Below are 15181 nucleotides of genomic sequence, written 5' to 3'. Positions count from 1 at the left end.
TCAGAGGAGACCCTAGACCCATCAGACCCAGAACCCGCTGATGATTAGATTTTTTTGAGATATGTTTAACTATAACTTGATTTTTTTAAGAATTTTTTAGAAATTTATTAAGTCAAATATATTTAATGTATTGGGATATTATTAGATGCTTATCTTAAAGTGTTTTACATTTTTCAGGAGTTTATACTGATACATTCATCATCACCACTATTATTGGTTATCCAAAATATAATCCAGGTATTTTTTTTACAAGTAAAATTAGTTATATATAACAATGTTTGAGTTATATTACATTTGCATCGATTTATTCTAATCATAATCTATTGTATTTGACTTTTACAGGATTATATTCAGATATATGTATAAGTGATGTATCATGGTATGTATTTTGGATATTTTGTATTTGTCGTTCACTTATATACTTTTAGATACTTATGATTATGAGAACTTGATACTTAGATTTTATTATATTTTGGAGATTTTCTATTTGTCATTCAGTTATGTTTATATATTTGTTGTATGTTGTATTTTGGAGATTGTGGATTGATTTATATTGTGATCTTGTTGTTGTATGTTGTTAATATATTGTGTGGATTGTGTTTGTGATGCTATCGCTTGTGATGGTTTGTATTTGTATTAAAATTGGATATGGGAAACGAGCAAAACAGAGGTTGGATTTCAATTTTTTTTCAGTTTTTTACTGACGGAATTATAGTTTCCGTCGGTAAAATATCGAAAACACAGTGACTTTTTGTGATATATCGCCGACGGAATCAGTCAATCCATCGGTAAGTCCCGACGGAACCAGGGGTTCCGGCGGGAATCTCCGTTTACCACCGTTTGATTTTTTTCCGACAGGTAAAAAATGCAGTCGGTAATATACCGACGGAAGTATATATTCCGTCGATACTTACCGACGGAAATACGTTTTCGTCGGTAAAGTGAATGTCGACCAAAATACTTCCGATATCATGAATTCCATTGGTATTCCGTCGGTAATGCCATGTACCGACGGAATATTCAGTCGGTAATAATAGTATTTTTTTGTAGTGTAATTAATAAGAATTATACATTAATTGAAAAAGTACAATAATAGAAAATTACATTAATTGAAATTTACAATAATAAAAAATTATATTAATTGAAAAGTACAATAATTAAAAATTATAATAAATGAAAATTACATATTTCAACCCCCGCTAATCTCTTGATATAGATGTCCGTGGATGATAATTTTTTCCTCTATCATTTGCGAAGTGCCCTTCGAAAGGATTGTGTATTCCTTTAGTTGAACTTTGGCTAAGGCAAGTTTTGCTTTTCATCTCGACAGCGTTTGTTTCCATCTCCTCAACTTTGAGTTTTTTTTTTTCATTTCTACTTCAACTATTTTTATACTCAGTAAACCTTACAAACATATTATCCAAATTTATTATCATACCTTCAATATTTGATTTCATTTTATCTTTTCCTTTTCTTTTTGCTGCCTTCTGACCCATTGGATGAATTTCTTCTTCATTTAGATCTACATCTAGACTTGCATCTTGGTTAGATGAGGTGTTGCTTGCCTCCGACTCTGAGGTCTTTGCCTTCTTTGTGCCAACAAGGTGATCAACAGACTGTGAAGTTAACATTAGATGATCTTTTACGATTCTCCAAACATGCTCGAGATTAAATGCAATGTTGTTATTTTCCTCGTGATATTTTTCATACACAAGCCGCAATATGTCCTCATCACTGTGGCCGCTACGATATACACTATAAATACTATTGTAATTTGCGTTGAAGTGATATACCTTCTTTGTATGGTATTATGTCAGTGCAATATTATGACACTAGCAATTCTATTGGATGTACTTGGAGGATGATTCTCATTGTAGTAGCTTGCAATACGTCCCCAGAAAGCATTCACCTTCTGATCATTGTCGATGATTGGATAATCACGGATAGTAACAAATGATCTTGCTAAAACCTCATCTTTAACCTTACTCCATGTTGACCGCTTTCGTCTATCCACATTGTCAGAATCCGCCTTATCTAAATTTACGAGTTCAATTGGGAATTCACGGTCAAACAGTTAAGTCTTTGGAATAAAAGTCGGAATAAATAGTTCATTTTTCATCGAAGATGTAAAAGGTATACCAGTTGCATATGGATTAGATGGATAATTTATGAATATGTATTATATGGATAATTTGGTGGATACAGACCATATGAATTTGGTGAATACGGATTATGTGGAAAAAGGGCAGAGCCAGGTTATGGTTTATCCGGGCTGTAGCCCGGAGACTGACGACGTTAGATCTCGAATTTACAGTGGAAAATAAATGAAAAACATGAGAAAAAGAAGAATTAGCCCGGGGCGACAACGTCGGAGTTGGCGGCCATTGCTCACAACCTGGAATCAGCCCAGGTAGATCACCCGGGCTGGCTGGCTCCGCCATTAATGTGGAGAATTTGATGGAATTTGTGAAATTTGAGAAGAAGGATTTTCTTCCGACAATTTTTGATAATTCACAAAATTTTTAAAAAAACCGTGGTCATTTTCATTCATTTAGGTGGAAATAGGAGAAGATTTTTAGAGATATTTAGGTGTTTGAAAGATTGAAATAAGATGATGAATATTTATAGATAAAATGTTAATTTTTTTAAAATTATATGTGTCGTGGAAAAATTAAAATTATCAAAGATTTAAAAGTACCACTTTAAAGATTTTTTTTAATTTTTTTTTAATTTTTAATAGAATATATATACATATATAATAAAAAATAACCATGTAGGATGACCCGCCTTGCACCCACACCCACTGAAAAAAAATGTAAAAATAAATCATTGAACATGTTCATTTTATTGAATGAGTTCAATGTTTTTCTGGGCCATGAACGTAACATTCCATAAACATTATAATAACCTATTAATTGTTCAACGTGGATGCGCTAATTATATTAATAGATATTATTTGATACATAATAGGCCCTGTTGTTCGTCAATAAACATGAGGAACTAATAAACTAATATTAGGAATTTTGTGACAATGGATGATAAAATAATGGCAAATTTGGAGATTTTTCTCTAATTTACTGAAATAGGGGAAAATAAACCCTTTGTGATATGTTATAATATTTTAACTTGTATAAAAATTTAATCAAACGATCCTGGTATATTCAAACGTAGAGACGTTAATTCCGTTAGAGTTAAAAGATTCAGATCGAATTGAAATAAATATTTTATAAAAAATTAAATTTAAACCAATATTTTTGGAATCGAATCCAACTAAATTATCGGATTGGTTCATAAGGAAAAGTCATCCTTGTATATTTCGTAGGCAAAAATGAAATATAAAGACAAAAAAAACTAATATTTTTGATAAATTGTAATAGATATCAAGGAAATTAAAAGATCAAAAACACTTCTCTAAATGCTTTATCATGTGAAAAATATGAAAAAGAGAAAATAAAACATCAGAAACTCCAAATCGCCTAGACAAATTAAACTCCAACTAAAACAAAAACTAAAATAGCAACGCAGTGGGAGGGATCCAAACACTTCAATCTCTCTTCAAAAGCTCCAGAGCTTCAGTTTTGTTTGGCAGGGCAGGAATGGCTCCCTTCTTAGTGGTGGTGATGGCTCCGCACGCATTGGCAAATCTGAGAACTTCTCTAAGCTTTTCCTCGCTCTGAATCCACCCACAATAGGCACAAAGGAGAAGAGATTAATGATTGTCGCAGCAAAGATTTTAGTTCAAATGAAAACTCCAAGGTCGATTCATTCACCTGTAGCACAGATTGGTCCGCGACGATCTTGGTGAGCATGGCGCCGACAAATGCATCTCCGGCTCCGGTGGTGTCCACTGTGTTAACGGAGAAGCCATCCAAACTCCCTCGGAAGTCCTGCGGTTAGTGAAATCAATGAAACTTCCATTAATTCTCTACAAATTTCTAGCACGAATTCCCGAAAACCGCTATCAATTCAGTAGTTCATCAGATACTGGTAATGGGCAAAAAGGGGCTAACGAATAGAAAGTGAGTGGAATATAAAGATGCAACCTTTTTAGGGGGTTGTTAAGAACCCCCAAATTGGAAGTCATCTGGAATCCAAATTCCAGTGAAAGAGTATACCTTGGTGTAGTATTTGCATCCCTTCTCCCCCAGGGTGACCAGCAAAAGCTTGAACTCCGGGCGCCAGAGGGTCAAAACAACGTCATCCTGCACCGAATCCGTCCCCGTGAGGAACTCGAGCTCGACGTCGCTGACCTTGATGATGTCCGCTTGGTCCCAGATGCTCATGATCTGCTCCCGCGCCGACTCCGCCGAAGGCCACAGCGGCAATCGGAGGTTGGGGTCGTAGGAGAGCAACGCCCCTGCATCCCTCGCCACCTGCATGGCCTTCAGATGAGCCGATCTGCACGGCTCCGTGATCAAACTTATAGATCCGTAGTGGAAAACCGCAGCCTGCAAAGAAATCGGGAAATAGGGCTTTAGGTCATCAACCGGAAGAAATGGCCAGATTCAATGCGCTTGCTTGCGCAAACTTACGCTCTTGATGACGTCGAGGTTGAGCTCGCCTTCCTCGAGGAGCATGTCGGCGCTAGGGTTTCGATAGAACATGAACTCGCGCTCGCCGTCGGCGCGGAGAGTGACGAAAGCGAGCGCCGTTCGTGCGCCGGTGTCGAACAGAACTCCGGCGTCGTCGACGCCGTTGGAGCGCAGGATGCCGGCCAGCATGCGGCCGAACTCATCGTCTCCGAGTTTTCCGAGAAAGGCGGCGCGCCCTCCGAGGCGAGCCACGGCGATGGCCACGTTGGCCGGGGCGCCGCCTGGGGCCTTGATGAACCCAGGCGCCTCCGCCAATGACACGCCGGAGACCGTGGGCACGAAGTCGATGAGCATCTCGCCGAAGCTCACGATGAGGTCCTTCCCGCTAGCCATTGGAAGAAGAGATCCAAATCAAAGACGGAAAAGCAGAGAGGAGCCGACCTCTAAAGATGGATTCAGAAGGCATCAACAAGTAGATATATATAGAGAGAGAGAGTAACATAACAATTTAGATCAAGTCAATTATTTATATAATTTTATTTTCTAAAATATTTGTCATCAAAAGATTTATTATTCATATTCTGAGCAAATCTTCGTATAATTATTTACTTATACTTAAAACTTATTCAAAGTGACCATGTTTTATTTCTTAAAAATAATATTCAAACTTCCTAATCCCATAATTATTACTCCAATTTTGTATAAATTCTAGATATTTACAAATTTTTCTATTGGAACATTGTATTTTAGTTTAGATTAGTAATTACAACAATTTAGATTTAGTCAATTATTTATTTGAATAAAAATATAGAAAATATATAGTTTGAATGTGTCTATTAACGATCCAAATTCTAATCAAATTTTCACATAAATATTTCCTTATCACTTAAAAAATATTCAAATTGATTGGGTTTTGTTTCTTAACAATAATATTCATTCAAAAATGGAAATAAAAGAAATGCCATCCAAATTTGTTTGAAAAAGCGCTAATAATTTTGCTTTGCCAATTTAAATATATGGGACGTATTTAATGGATTTGTTTAAATAAAATATAATATTAGCGAGTTATAATAAATTTAATAAAATAGATTTTAATTTTATAAATGAATACATTGGTGTGGTTTTGAAAATTAATATTTATAGATCTAATTATGTGGTAAACCTGATTAATTAGGATATAGTTTTTATGTGGTATCCCTATCTCATAATAACTATTACTCATGAGTTTTTTAGAAATTCAAGATCATTAAAAATAATATTTTAAATGGTTTTAGCTTTAACTTATTAGATTGCGTAAACCTTGATCAACAACTTGAAGGGAAAACTAATATAATTTAATTACTGACCTTCACAATTAATTTTATCCTTAATCTCCCTTCTTATTTATTTGTGTGCTAACTGCTAGCCTTTGTTTTAATTTTATTTCTGACCACATCTATCACAAGAATACATAGGAAACCACAGATAATTGACTTTGAAAATTGAAATAAAATAACTCTGTGATCACATTGCAGTTTTTGTTCACGCATGCACTTCATTGATTAATTAAACGAATGATGCATGAGGCAACAAGCACACACATATATATAATATGGAAGAAAATTCAGGTTTAGTTTCTGATTTTGTATATTTTTGTTTATATTATTCCTGTGTTATTTGTTTATAAAATGTTTAGAGCGGAAGTTTAGTTGGATAAATTTTGAATTTTGATTCAATTCTTCTGGAAAAAGGTAAATCATAAGTGACTACTATATATTAATACAGGTGGACAAGACATGAGAAAAGATATACTCAAATGCATCAAATTTTGACCTCAAAATCTTATATGACAATATCCTTTATCTTAACCATCTCATTAAATTTTGATTCTAACTCTTAATGGACGATTGATAGACTGACTGTTCAGTATCAATTGATTTTAATTTATTAAAAAAAAAATGGGGATTCTATTTGAACCTACTGTTTACCTTGGTTATAATGCTAACTAATTTAAAATAGAACGCTTACAATCTGTAGTTATTAGATATACAATGCTACATCTTTGTATAAGCAAATCTTGTTACGACATCAGCATACACACACTCTTGATAATGGACGAATAATCAATAATATGATATATTATCAATCCACCTTTCATTATTAATTAAAGTATGCCCAAGTTATGGTATAGTATTAGAGTATCTAGGTTGTTATTCAAGTATTCATAGTTCAATTTCCAACTATGATATTTTGTAGGAATTTTTTTTCTAAATGAGATATTTTTGGATTGTTCGTCGCGAGCGCTTCTTCATTTACTCGTCATCCATGATTAGCCAATAAGATTAATTGAATTTACCATTATTAATTAAAATATGACTTTACTATTTTTTACTCTAAATTTAAAATTCAGAGGACTAGGATGGGAAAAGGATTAGTAATTTTATCTTTAAACTCTAAATTTATCGGTATTGTAAAAACTACTCGACTTTTATAGAATCATACTCTTTTTTTTCATGGATCAAAATAAAAGATACATTTCTTATTTTAGAAATTAATCTTTTTGTCAATTCTAAATTTGTCTGTCGCAGTAGCAATGAAAGCATAGACTCCTTTGAGTAAACAAGAGCTCCCCGTGGCTCAAAAATCAGGCAACACAGGTTAAGCCAAACTAACTAATAGTTCAACTATACTCGCTGCATCAAAGATTTTTCTTAAACATCAAACAAAGAGTTCACAAACTGCTTCGATAGAGTCGGCACAGGAATGAAACAAACGATTAAACCATAACTTATCATAATCTGCCTTCAGGCTATCACTTGGGAGATTGCAAACACACTGAAACATCTAAACTTTTTGAGCATTTGAATATTTGATGCACTGCTATTTCCTACCAGCAGAGGAGATAAAAACATCATAGGCCCTTCTCGAGCATTGCCCGCACCCTAGTAGGAAGTCCATAGAGACGAATGAACCCAGCAGCATCTGCCTGGTTGTAGATTGCTCCAGTCTCGAAAGAAGAGATGTCCTCCCTGTACAAGCTATGCGGGCTTTTCCGCGATGTAATCCCTTGTACAGCTTGAGCGTGACAGATCCAGTTGTGGTCTCTGTGATCCTCTCCATGAAGGCGTCCATGGCATAGCGGAGAGGGTCGAACCAACGGCCAGCGTACACCAGTTCAGCGTACTTGAGTGCTAGCAAGTCCTTCATCTGAATGGTTTCCCTGTCTAGAGTCAAGGATTCAAGCTCGCGAGCAGCTGCCCAAAGGATTGTTCCGCCAGGGGTTTCATAGACACCCCTGGACTTCATGCCAACTAGGCGATTCTCGACCATGTCTATTCGTCCGATGCCATGCTTCCCGCCAACCTTGTTAAGTTCTGAAAGGAGGGATGCAGGGGAAAGCTTTCTTCCATTGATGGAAACAGGTAGGCCAGATTCAATTCCAATCTCCAAATATCTGAAAATGAAATTAGATGAACACCAAAGGTACATGAAATGTGAAAATCAGTTGCATGTTTTAGAAACAAAGCTAATAGCACTGAGGAATGAAATCAAGGCTTGCAGGCTAATTGCTGTAGGTTTTATTGATATTAGTTATTTTCTGTAACAAGTCTAGCAGCAAATAATATATCTAAAACAAATAAAATATTCATGATTGTTGAGTGAAAATGTTGGATGAAATATCTCCAATTCCTTCTACATCTCCAAAACTTTAATCCGCTAGAGAAGTAAACATTTGACTGGTGCAGATTGAACAATAAACTAGTAGCAGTCTTAACTATTTGGTTTGGCTACAGGGACACTATGCCGTCATTGAACCAGCTGGTGAAGAGCAAGAACAATAAAATTCAGCCATAAGTTATGACACAAATTCAAGGATGACAGAAAACACGGATGGTATATATTAGAAACTAAAGATTATGAAACTTCAACTATATTACCAAATTTCCTTTTTTGTCAATAAAACTGAAAACAAGTGTTGCATACGAACACCATAATAAACTAGCAGCCAAGTTGAAATTGGTATTTTAACATTCTTCTCATGCAGACATTTTGATTCTGCAGTTCAAACGAGGCCCATGTATGAGGAACTCATTGATTTTTAATTGTGTAGATAATTAGTCAGGAGAACATCAAAAATAATTTCATTCATAACTTGAAATGAGGCTCGTGGCTGCTAAATTTCCTACTATATTTCACAGTATGATACAAAGGTGAGTAACTTTAGGGGGGCCATGGAGGAGTTCAATATTGTAAAAATAAGAATAAAAAAAAAATCCTAAATTTCCCATTTGCAGGAACTTACTTTAAAAGTTGGGTGCCATCAGATTGAAAATAGATAATAGGAACAATGTGTTGGTGTGGTTAGTACTAACGGTCTAACCCAGATTTTGATGAATGACAAAATAGGTTAAGTTAGTTTTGTTGTTGATTTAACACTCTGACCGAGTGTGCAGGAGAAGCCCTAGACAGGTCGACGGGCTGACCGGATGTTTGGCACGAAGTCCAGCTAGATCGACGGGCTGATCGAATAGCTGGCACGAAGTCCAAACGGGTCGACGGGCTGACCAGATGTTTGGCACGAAGTCCAGCTAGGTCGACGGGCTGACCGGACGTTTGGCACGAAGTCCAGCTAGGTTGACGGGCTGACCGGATAGCTGACAGGAAGTCCAGACGGGTCGAAGGGCTGACCTGACCTCTGACAGGTAAGTAAAGGTAAGTCATTGGAGGGGAGTGACTATGAGAACGCATTCCCGGGAAGGGAACTTAGACGTCGATCCAACTTAGAATTATTTCGGAACTCTAAGTCGAGATCTTGACTAGATTTCGATCTCGGAATCTAATTAATACTATTTTTGTTTATTATAAGTGTGCTAACACTCTGTTTTGCAGGATATATATTTGTCTCGGACTAAACGTTTTCTTGCAGGTAGGAAGTTGCTGGAAAACAGGGTTCGGGCGCCCGGGAGGTAACCAGACGCCCGGAGGTCCAAGCGCCCGGGAGGTACCCGGGCGCCCGGAGGAAAACTTTTATCCCCAACGTCACTAAGCCACGTGGAGTTCGCTGGTTGGCTCGGCTACGTCACAACTAGGGCGCCCTGAGGGTTCCAGGCACCCCGAACCTCCTATAAAAGGAGGGTCAAGGTTGAAGCTCCAACAACAACTCAAGAATTGCTCTCCTATGCTCCTGCGACGCTGAGACGCTCTTCCGATGACACGCTCTTCTTTTAATTCTTTGTTCTCGTTGGTATACTTATATTTTAAAGCAATTGTACTTAGTTTGTAATAATTTATGAATTGCTAGTGAATTGCCCATCGAAAGCACCCTTGTGTGCGGGCCTTAGAGTAGGAGTTGACACAGGCTCCGAACCAAGTAAATCGAACTGTGTTAGCGTTGTTCTCTCTTTTCGCTTATACATTTTCCGCTGCATAATCTCTCGATAAAAGTTTTAAATCAATATTCACCCCCCCTCCCCTCTATCAACTTTCACGATCCAACGAGTGGTATCAGAGTAGGTACCGCTCTGATTTGGTGCAACCATCAATCAGACAAGGGGGTGAAACTTTCCTTTTATTCGTTTTTGGCTTTCAAGTTTTCGCATAATTCCAAAATGGTATTATTACCTTTTTGGAAATTTTTTCCGTTGCAATTAAATCTAAATTGATGCAACACCAATTTAGTTCCTTTTTTAATTCTTCCCGCACTACTAATCCAAGACCAAGTTTTGAGATTTTGTTTGTCGTTGCTTTATTGTGTGCAGGGTCATCATGTCTCAGATCGAAGGTTTCAGTACGGTACGCCCTCCCCTATTCAACGGGGACGATTTTCCGTACTGGAAGAAAGGATGGAAGTTTACCTGAAGACGAACTTCGACCAATGGTTTAGCGTCACAAAAGCCTACAAACCACCAGTTGACAACTCTGGAAATCTACTTGATCCGGAACAATGGACTTCGAACATAAAGAAGAAAGCATCGACGGAGAACAAGGCAATCAACACGTTACAATGCGGACTAACAAGGGAAGAACTGAACCGAGTAGGACCGCAACAGAACGCGAAAGAACTATGAGACAAGTTGATCGAGCTGCACGAAGGAACCAGCGACGCTAAGGTAACAAAATGTGATTTGTTATTAAATAAAATATTTAACATAAAAATGCAGGAAGGAGAAACGGCAAGTCAGCTCCACGCGAGGATCAAGGACATCCTCAACGGGCTCCACGCGATAGGCCACCAGATGGAAAACATGGATCTAATAAGGTACGCGTTAAACGCTTTTCCGCGTAATTCTTTATGGGCATCTATCGTGGATGGCTACAAAATTTCTAAATATTTATCGAAATTAAAATTAGATGAACTGTTTTGCGAATTAGAATTACACGAGCAAACTAACGCCAGGGCAGAGAAAGGTATTGCTTTGTTTGCAGGTTCCTCCAAAGAAAAGAAGAATAAGCCTGAACCTGAAGAAGATTCTGATCAGGACTCTGAAGACGAAGAGTACCTGGTGAACCTGGTAAGGAAAATGTTCACTAGGTGGAAGAAGAGCTTCAGCAAAAAGGATCTACAAAATATCAGTTCTCCAACCGAACCGAGGAACGTGACGTGCTTCGGATGCAACAAGAAGGGGCACTACAAGAACAAGTGTCCGAGATTGAAGAACGACAAAATGAAGCCGACCAAAAAGAAGGCCCTCAAAGCAACGTGGGGCGACTCATCTTCGGAAGAATCGGAGGATGAAGATAAGAAGAACCAGAGTTACCTCGCGTTGATGGCCCGCGAAGCAGAGTCGGAGGACGAATCAGAAGACGGGTCCGAACCCGAATCAAGCCACGAGTCCGTACTCGTTTCCGAAGGTCCCGAAGAGGTATACCTAAAGTTAAATAGAAAGTTCTTTAAAATTATTTCTTGTCTAAATAATAAATTAGTTAAATCAGAAAATGAAAACAAATTGCTTCTTGAGGAGAATCAAAACCTCAAGGAACAAATCACTAATAATAATCCAACTCAAGATCTAACACTTGAGGAGGAAAATTTGACACTAAAATTAGAAATTAACAAATTAAAAGATATGCTAGAAAAATTTACAACAAGATCTAAGAACTTAGATCTAATCTTAAATAACCAAAAAGCAATTTACAACAAAATCAGACTTGGCTATAAGTCAAGCTCAAATAAAATATTTAAATCATTAATAACCCAACACAAACCAACAAGTAAAGCTTGGGTTCTGAAAGCGTGTTTAACCACGCAAGTAGGACTTAACCAATACCACATACCCAAAGACAAAATATATTACGTAAAGTCAAATAAATCAAATAAAAAACCAGAATACAAACCTAGACAAAAAAAATTAAAAATCTGAATATTTTAAAACTCACCAAAACTCAGACTATCATCAAGTAAATTATAACTATAAAAGAAATAGACATAAACCTAGAACGAAAAATTAAAGGCCAATAATTCAGGGGGAGACTCCAGAATAGCTGGCACCTCCAAAACTAACCTACCCGGAAAGGTAACCTAAACTAATATACCCAACAAGGTACTTAGGACTAATTAGAAAGGGGTTCAAGTCTAACTTGAAAAATGGTACTGGTGAAGTTTTGGATGATAGTACATCAGGGAAGCTTAGTCTATGCATGTCTAGGAAGATATGACTTCGACCTGGTGCATTTGGCTAAGAGGAACTTATCGAAGCTACCCTTTATGGATCATAACCAGTTAGACCAAGGTTTTGTACTAAGTCCAGTGGATAGGACTATTTGGAAAATCTCGAAGGTATGGTTACTCTAATGATGTCCAAGTTACTCACCATACCCCAGAAGTTTATCCAGAGAATGTCTATCTATTGAACCCAAAGCTAAACTTGAATTTAACAAAAAGTTAAATCAAACCCTAAAATTGAATCTAATTCATCTCATAAAATTATAGGATTTTCTGATTGGAAACGTAGATCGAGTGAGATGACTAAGGACATAATTTTAAATTAAAATATTAAATTAAATTAAATTAAAATATTAAATTAAATTAAATAAAAATATTAAATTTAATTAAAATATTAAATTAAATTAAATTAATAAATTAAATTAAAATAACAAATTAAATTATATTAAATTAAATTAAAATTTAAAAATTTAAAAATTAAACTAAAATTAAAATATTAAATTAAAATAAAATTAAAATATTAAAATAAATTAAAATAAAAAAATATTAAATTAAAATAAAATATTAAATTAAAATTAATATATTAAATTAAATTAAAATTAAGATATTAAATTAAATTAAAATTAAAATTAAAATTAAAATTAAAATTAAAATTAAAATTAAAATTAAAATATTAAATTAAATTAAAATTAAATATTAAATTAAAATAAATTAAAATTAAAATTAATTTTAAAAAATTTTAAAATTTATTTTAAAATTAAAATTAAATTTTTTAACTTAAAAATTTATTTAAAAATTAAACTTAAATTTTTTTAACGTAAAAAATTATTTTAAATTTAAACTTAAATTTTTTTTAACTTAAAAATTTATTTTAAAAATTAAACTTAAATTTTTTTAACTTAAAAATTTATTTTTATTTTTAACTTAAAAATTTATTATAAAATTAAACTTAAATTTTTTTAACTTAAAAATTTATTTTAAAATTAAACTTAAATTTTTTTTTTCTTAAAAATTTTATTTTAAAATTAAACTTAAAATTTTTTTAATTTAAAAATTAAACTTAAATTTTTTTAACTTAAAATTTTATTTTAAAATTAAAATTAAATTTATTTTTTACTTAAAAATTTATTTTAAAATTCAAATTAATTTTTTTTTACTTAAAAATTTATTTTAAAATTAAACTTAAATTTTTTTAACTTAAAATTTTATTTTAAAATTAAACTTAATTTTTTTTATTTAAAAATTTATTTTAAAAGTAAACTTAAATTTTTTTAACTTAAAAATTTATTTTAAAAATTAAACTTAAATTTGTTTTACTTAAAAATTTATTTTAAAATTAAACTTCATTTTTTTTAACTTAAAAAATTTATTTTAAAAATTAAACTTAATTTTTTTTTAACTTAAAAATTTATTTTAAAATTAAACTTAAAATTTTTTAACTTAAAAATTTATTTTAAAATTAAAAAAAAAAATTTAAACTGAAAAAATTTATTTTAAAATTAAACTTAATGTTTTTAGCTCAATTTTTTTTTTTAAATTAAACTTAATTTTTCTCTAAAACTTAAAAATTTATTAAACTTAAAATTTATTTTAAACTCAGAAAAAAAAACGAAGTTAGAAACTAGAGGCGGGCGCCCCTGGTTTTCTTCCCTTTCGGGGCGCCCGGAAGGGACTTCCGAGCGCCCCGCTCTAGCCAACCCCGGGAGCCCGGGAACGGTCCGGGCGCTTGGAGCCCCCTATAAATAGGGGGCAGGGGCGCCCCAACCTTTGCACCACCTCCCCTTCACTCTTGTTAAGGCTCTTTTTGAGCTTTACCGCGAGAGTGATCAAAATTTAAATTTTATTCTGCGGTTATTACGCTGGTACGATTCAACCAAGGTCGTCATTTCTAAAAATTCTTGTCACGATGCCTCGGTAAAACCTTTCCTCCTACGTTTTTAAATATTTCATTGATTCGTGCCTATTATAGTTTCTTTTTACTTATTATGGTAGAAAACGTTCTAGATCTGGTGCTGGGCCCTCGACTGCTAATATATGTTGGGGCAATTTTCCTTGGTCAAGGTTGACCAGTTTGACTAAGCTTGAGTTGAGTCAAGCTTGAGTCGGGGTTTGAGTTTTGATGTTTGACAATATATGGAGATTGCTAGGGCAATCGTCCGGTTATGGAGATGGTCAAAGGGTTGACCAGATTGATGAGAATACAAGTCAAGTAGGTCAAGGTTGATAGGAGACTTGACCGGGAAAGTTCTAACTAGAAGTTAGGCGTATGGAAGTCCTAACTGGAGGTTAGGCGTATGTAAAGTCCTAACTGGAGGTTAGGCGTATGGAAGTCCTAACTGGAGGTTAGGCGTATGGAAATCCTAACTGGAGTTTAGGCAGTGGTGGAAGTCCTAACTGGAGTTTAGGCAGTAATGAAAGTCATAACTGGAGGTTAAGCAATTGGAAAGTCCAAGTGTGATCTTGGCAAAGGGTGGAAAGTCCAAGTGTGATCTTGGCAAGTGAGAAAGGCTTGGTGAGGAGCTAGGCAATTGGAAAGTCCAAGTGTGATCTTGGCACAGGTTGTAAGTCCAAACATGTGGTCTTGGCAAGGTAAGTCCTAGTGTGACTTGGCAAGGAGAACTCGATAACTAGGATGAGGCTGAAGGAAGCTCTTGAAGGTAAGGCGTGAAGGATGGAGAGATATCCGAGGGACGCAAGGCTGATGGAGGTGGCTAGAAGGCTAGTTCGAGATTAGTTGAGTGTGGTGGTATAATCCGACAACTAGGATGAGGCCGAAGGAAGCTCCTGAAGGCAAGGCGTGAAGGATGGGAGATATCCGAGGGACGCAAGGCTGATGGAGGAGGCTAGAATGCTAGTTCGAGGTTAGTCGGGTGTGGCCAAATACTAGGCACGGAGGCCCAACAGGTCATGGTTGACCGGGAGTTGGGTTGGAGGCTTTGGACTTGAGTTGAGTCAAGTCCAGGCTGGTCAATCGATCGGGCAATCGATTGAATCAGGGTCCAATCGA

General features: G+C 35.2%; 1 protein-coding gene and 1 pseudogene across 1 annotated transcript; both read right to left on the bottom strand.

Annotated features, from left to right (window-relative positions):
• Window positions 1-3357: 3357 nt before the first annotated feature.
• On the bottom strand, window positions 3358-5633 carry LOC121980279 (probable fructokinase-1). Its single transcript, XM_042532257.1, has 4 exons — window positions 4533-5633; window positions 4116-4448; window positions 3771-3887; window positions 3358-3673 (listed from the first exon to the last, which is right to left on the bottom strand). Exons 1-4 carry the CDS (start codon window positions 4923-4925, stop codon window positions 3545-3547), a joined length of 972 nt encoding a protein of 323 aa, XP_042388191.1. The 5' UTR covers window positions 4926-5633; the 3' UTR covers window positions 3358-3544.
• A 1746-nt stretch (window positions 5634-7379) lies between these two features.
• Window positions 7380-15181, bottom strand: part of LOC121982671 — a 30648-nt pseudogene continuing 22846 nt past the window's right edge.

This window comes from Zingiber officinale, chromosome 5A (genome assembly GCF_018446385.1).
Source record: "Zingiber officinale cultivar Zhangliang chromosome 5A, Zo_v1.1, whole genome shotgun sequence".
Lineage (NCBI taxonomy): Eukaryota > Viridiplantae > Streptophyta > Magnoliopsida > Zingiberales > Zingiberaceae > Zingiber > Zingiber officinale.
This window is presented reverse-complemented; position numbering and strand designations above follow the sequence as displayed.

What these genes read in the sequence shown, in the direction of transcription:
- LOC121980279 (XM_042532257.1), bottom strand. Translation starts at nt 4,925, where the DNA reads ATGGCTAGCGGGAAGGACCTCATCGTGAGCTTCGGCGAGATGCTCATC. An exon ending in GATGCAAATACTACACCAAG is followed by an intron (nt 3,888 to 4,115) that starts GTATACTCTTTC and finishes CACTAACCGCAG; the next exon opens with GACTTCCGAGGGAGTTTGGA. An exon ending in CGGACCAATCTGTGCTACAG is followed by an intron (nt 3,674 to 3,770) that starts GTGAATGAATCG and finishes GGGTGGATTCAG; the next exon opens with AGCGAGGAAAAGCTTAGAGA.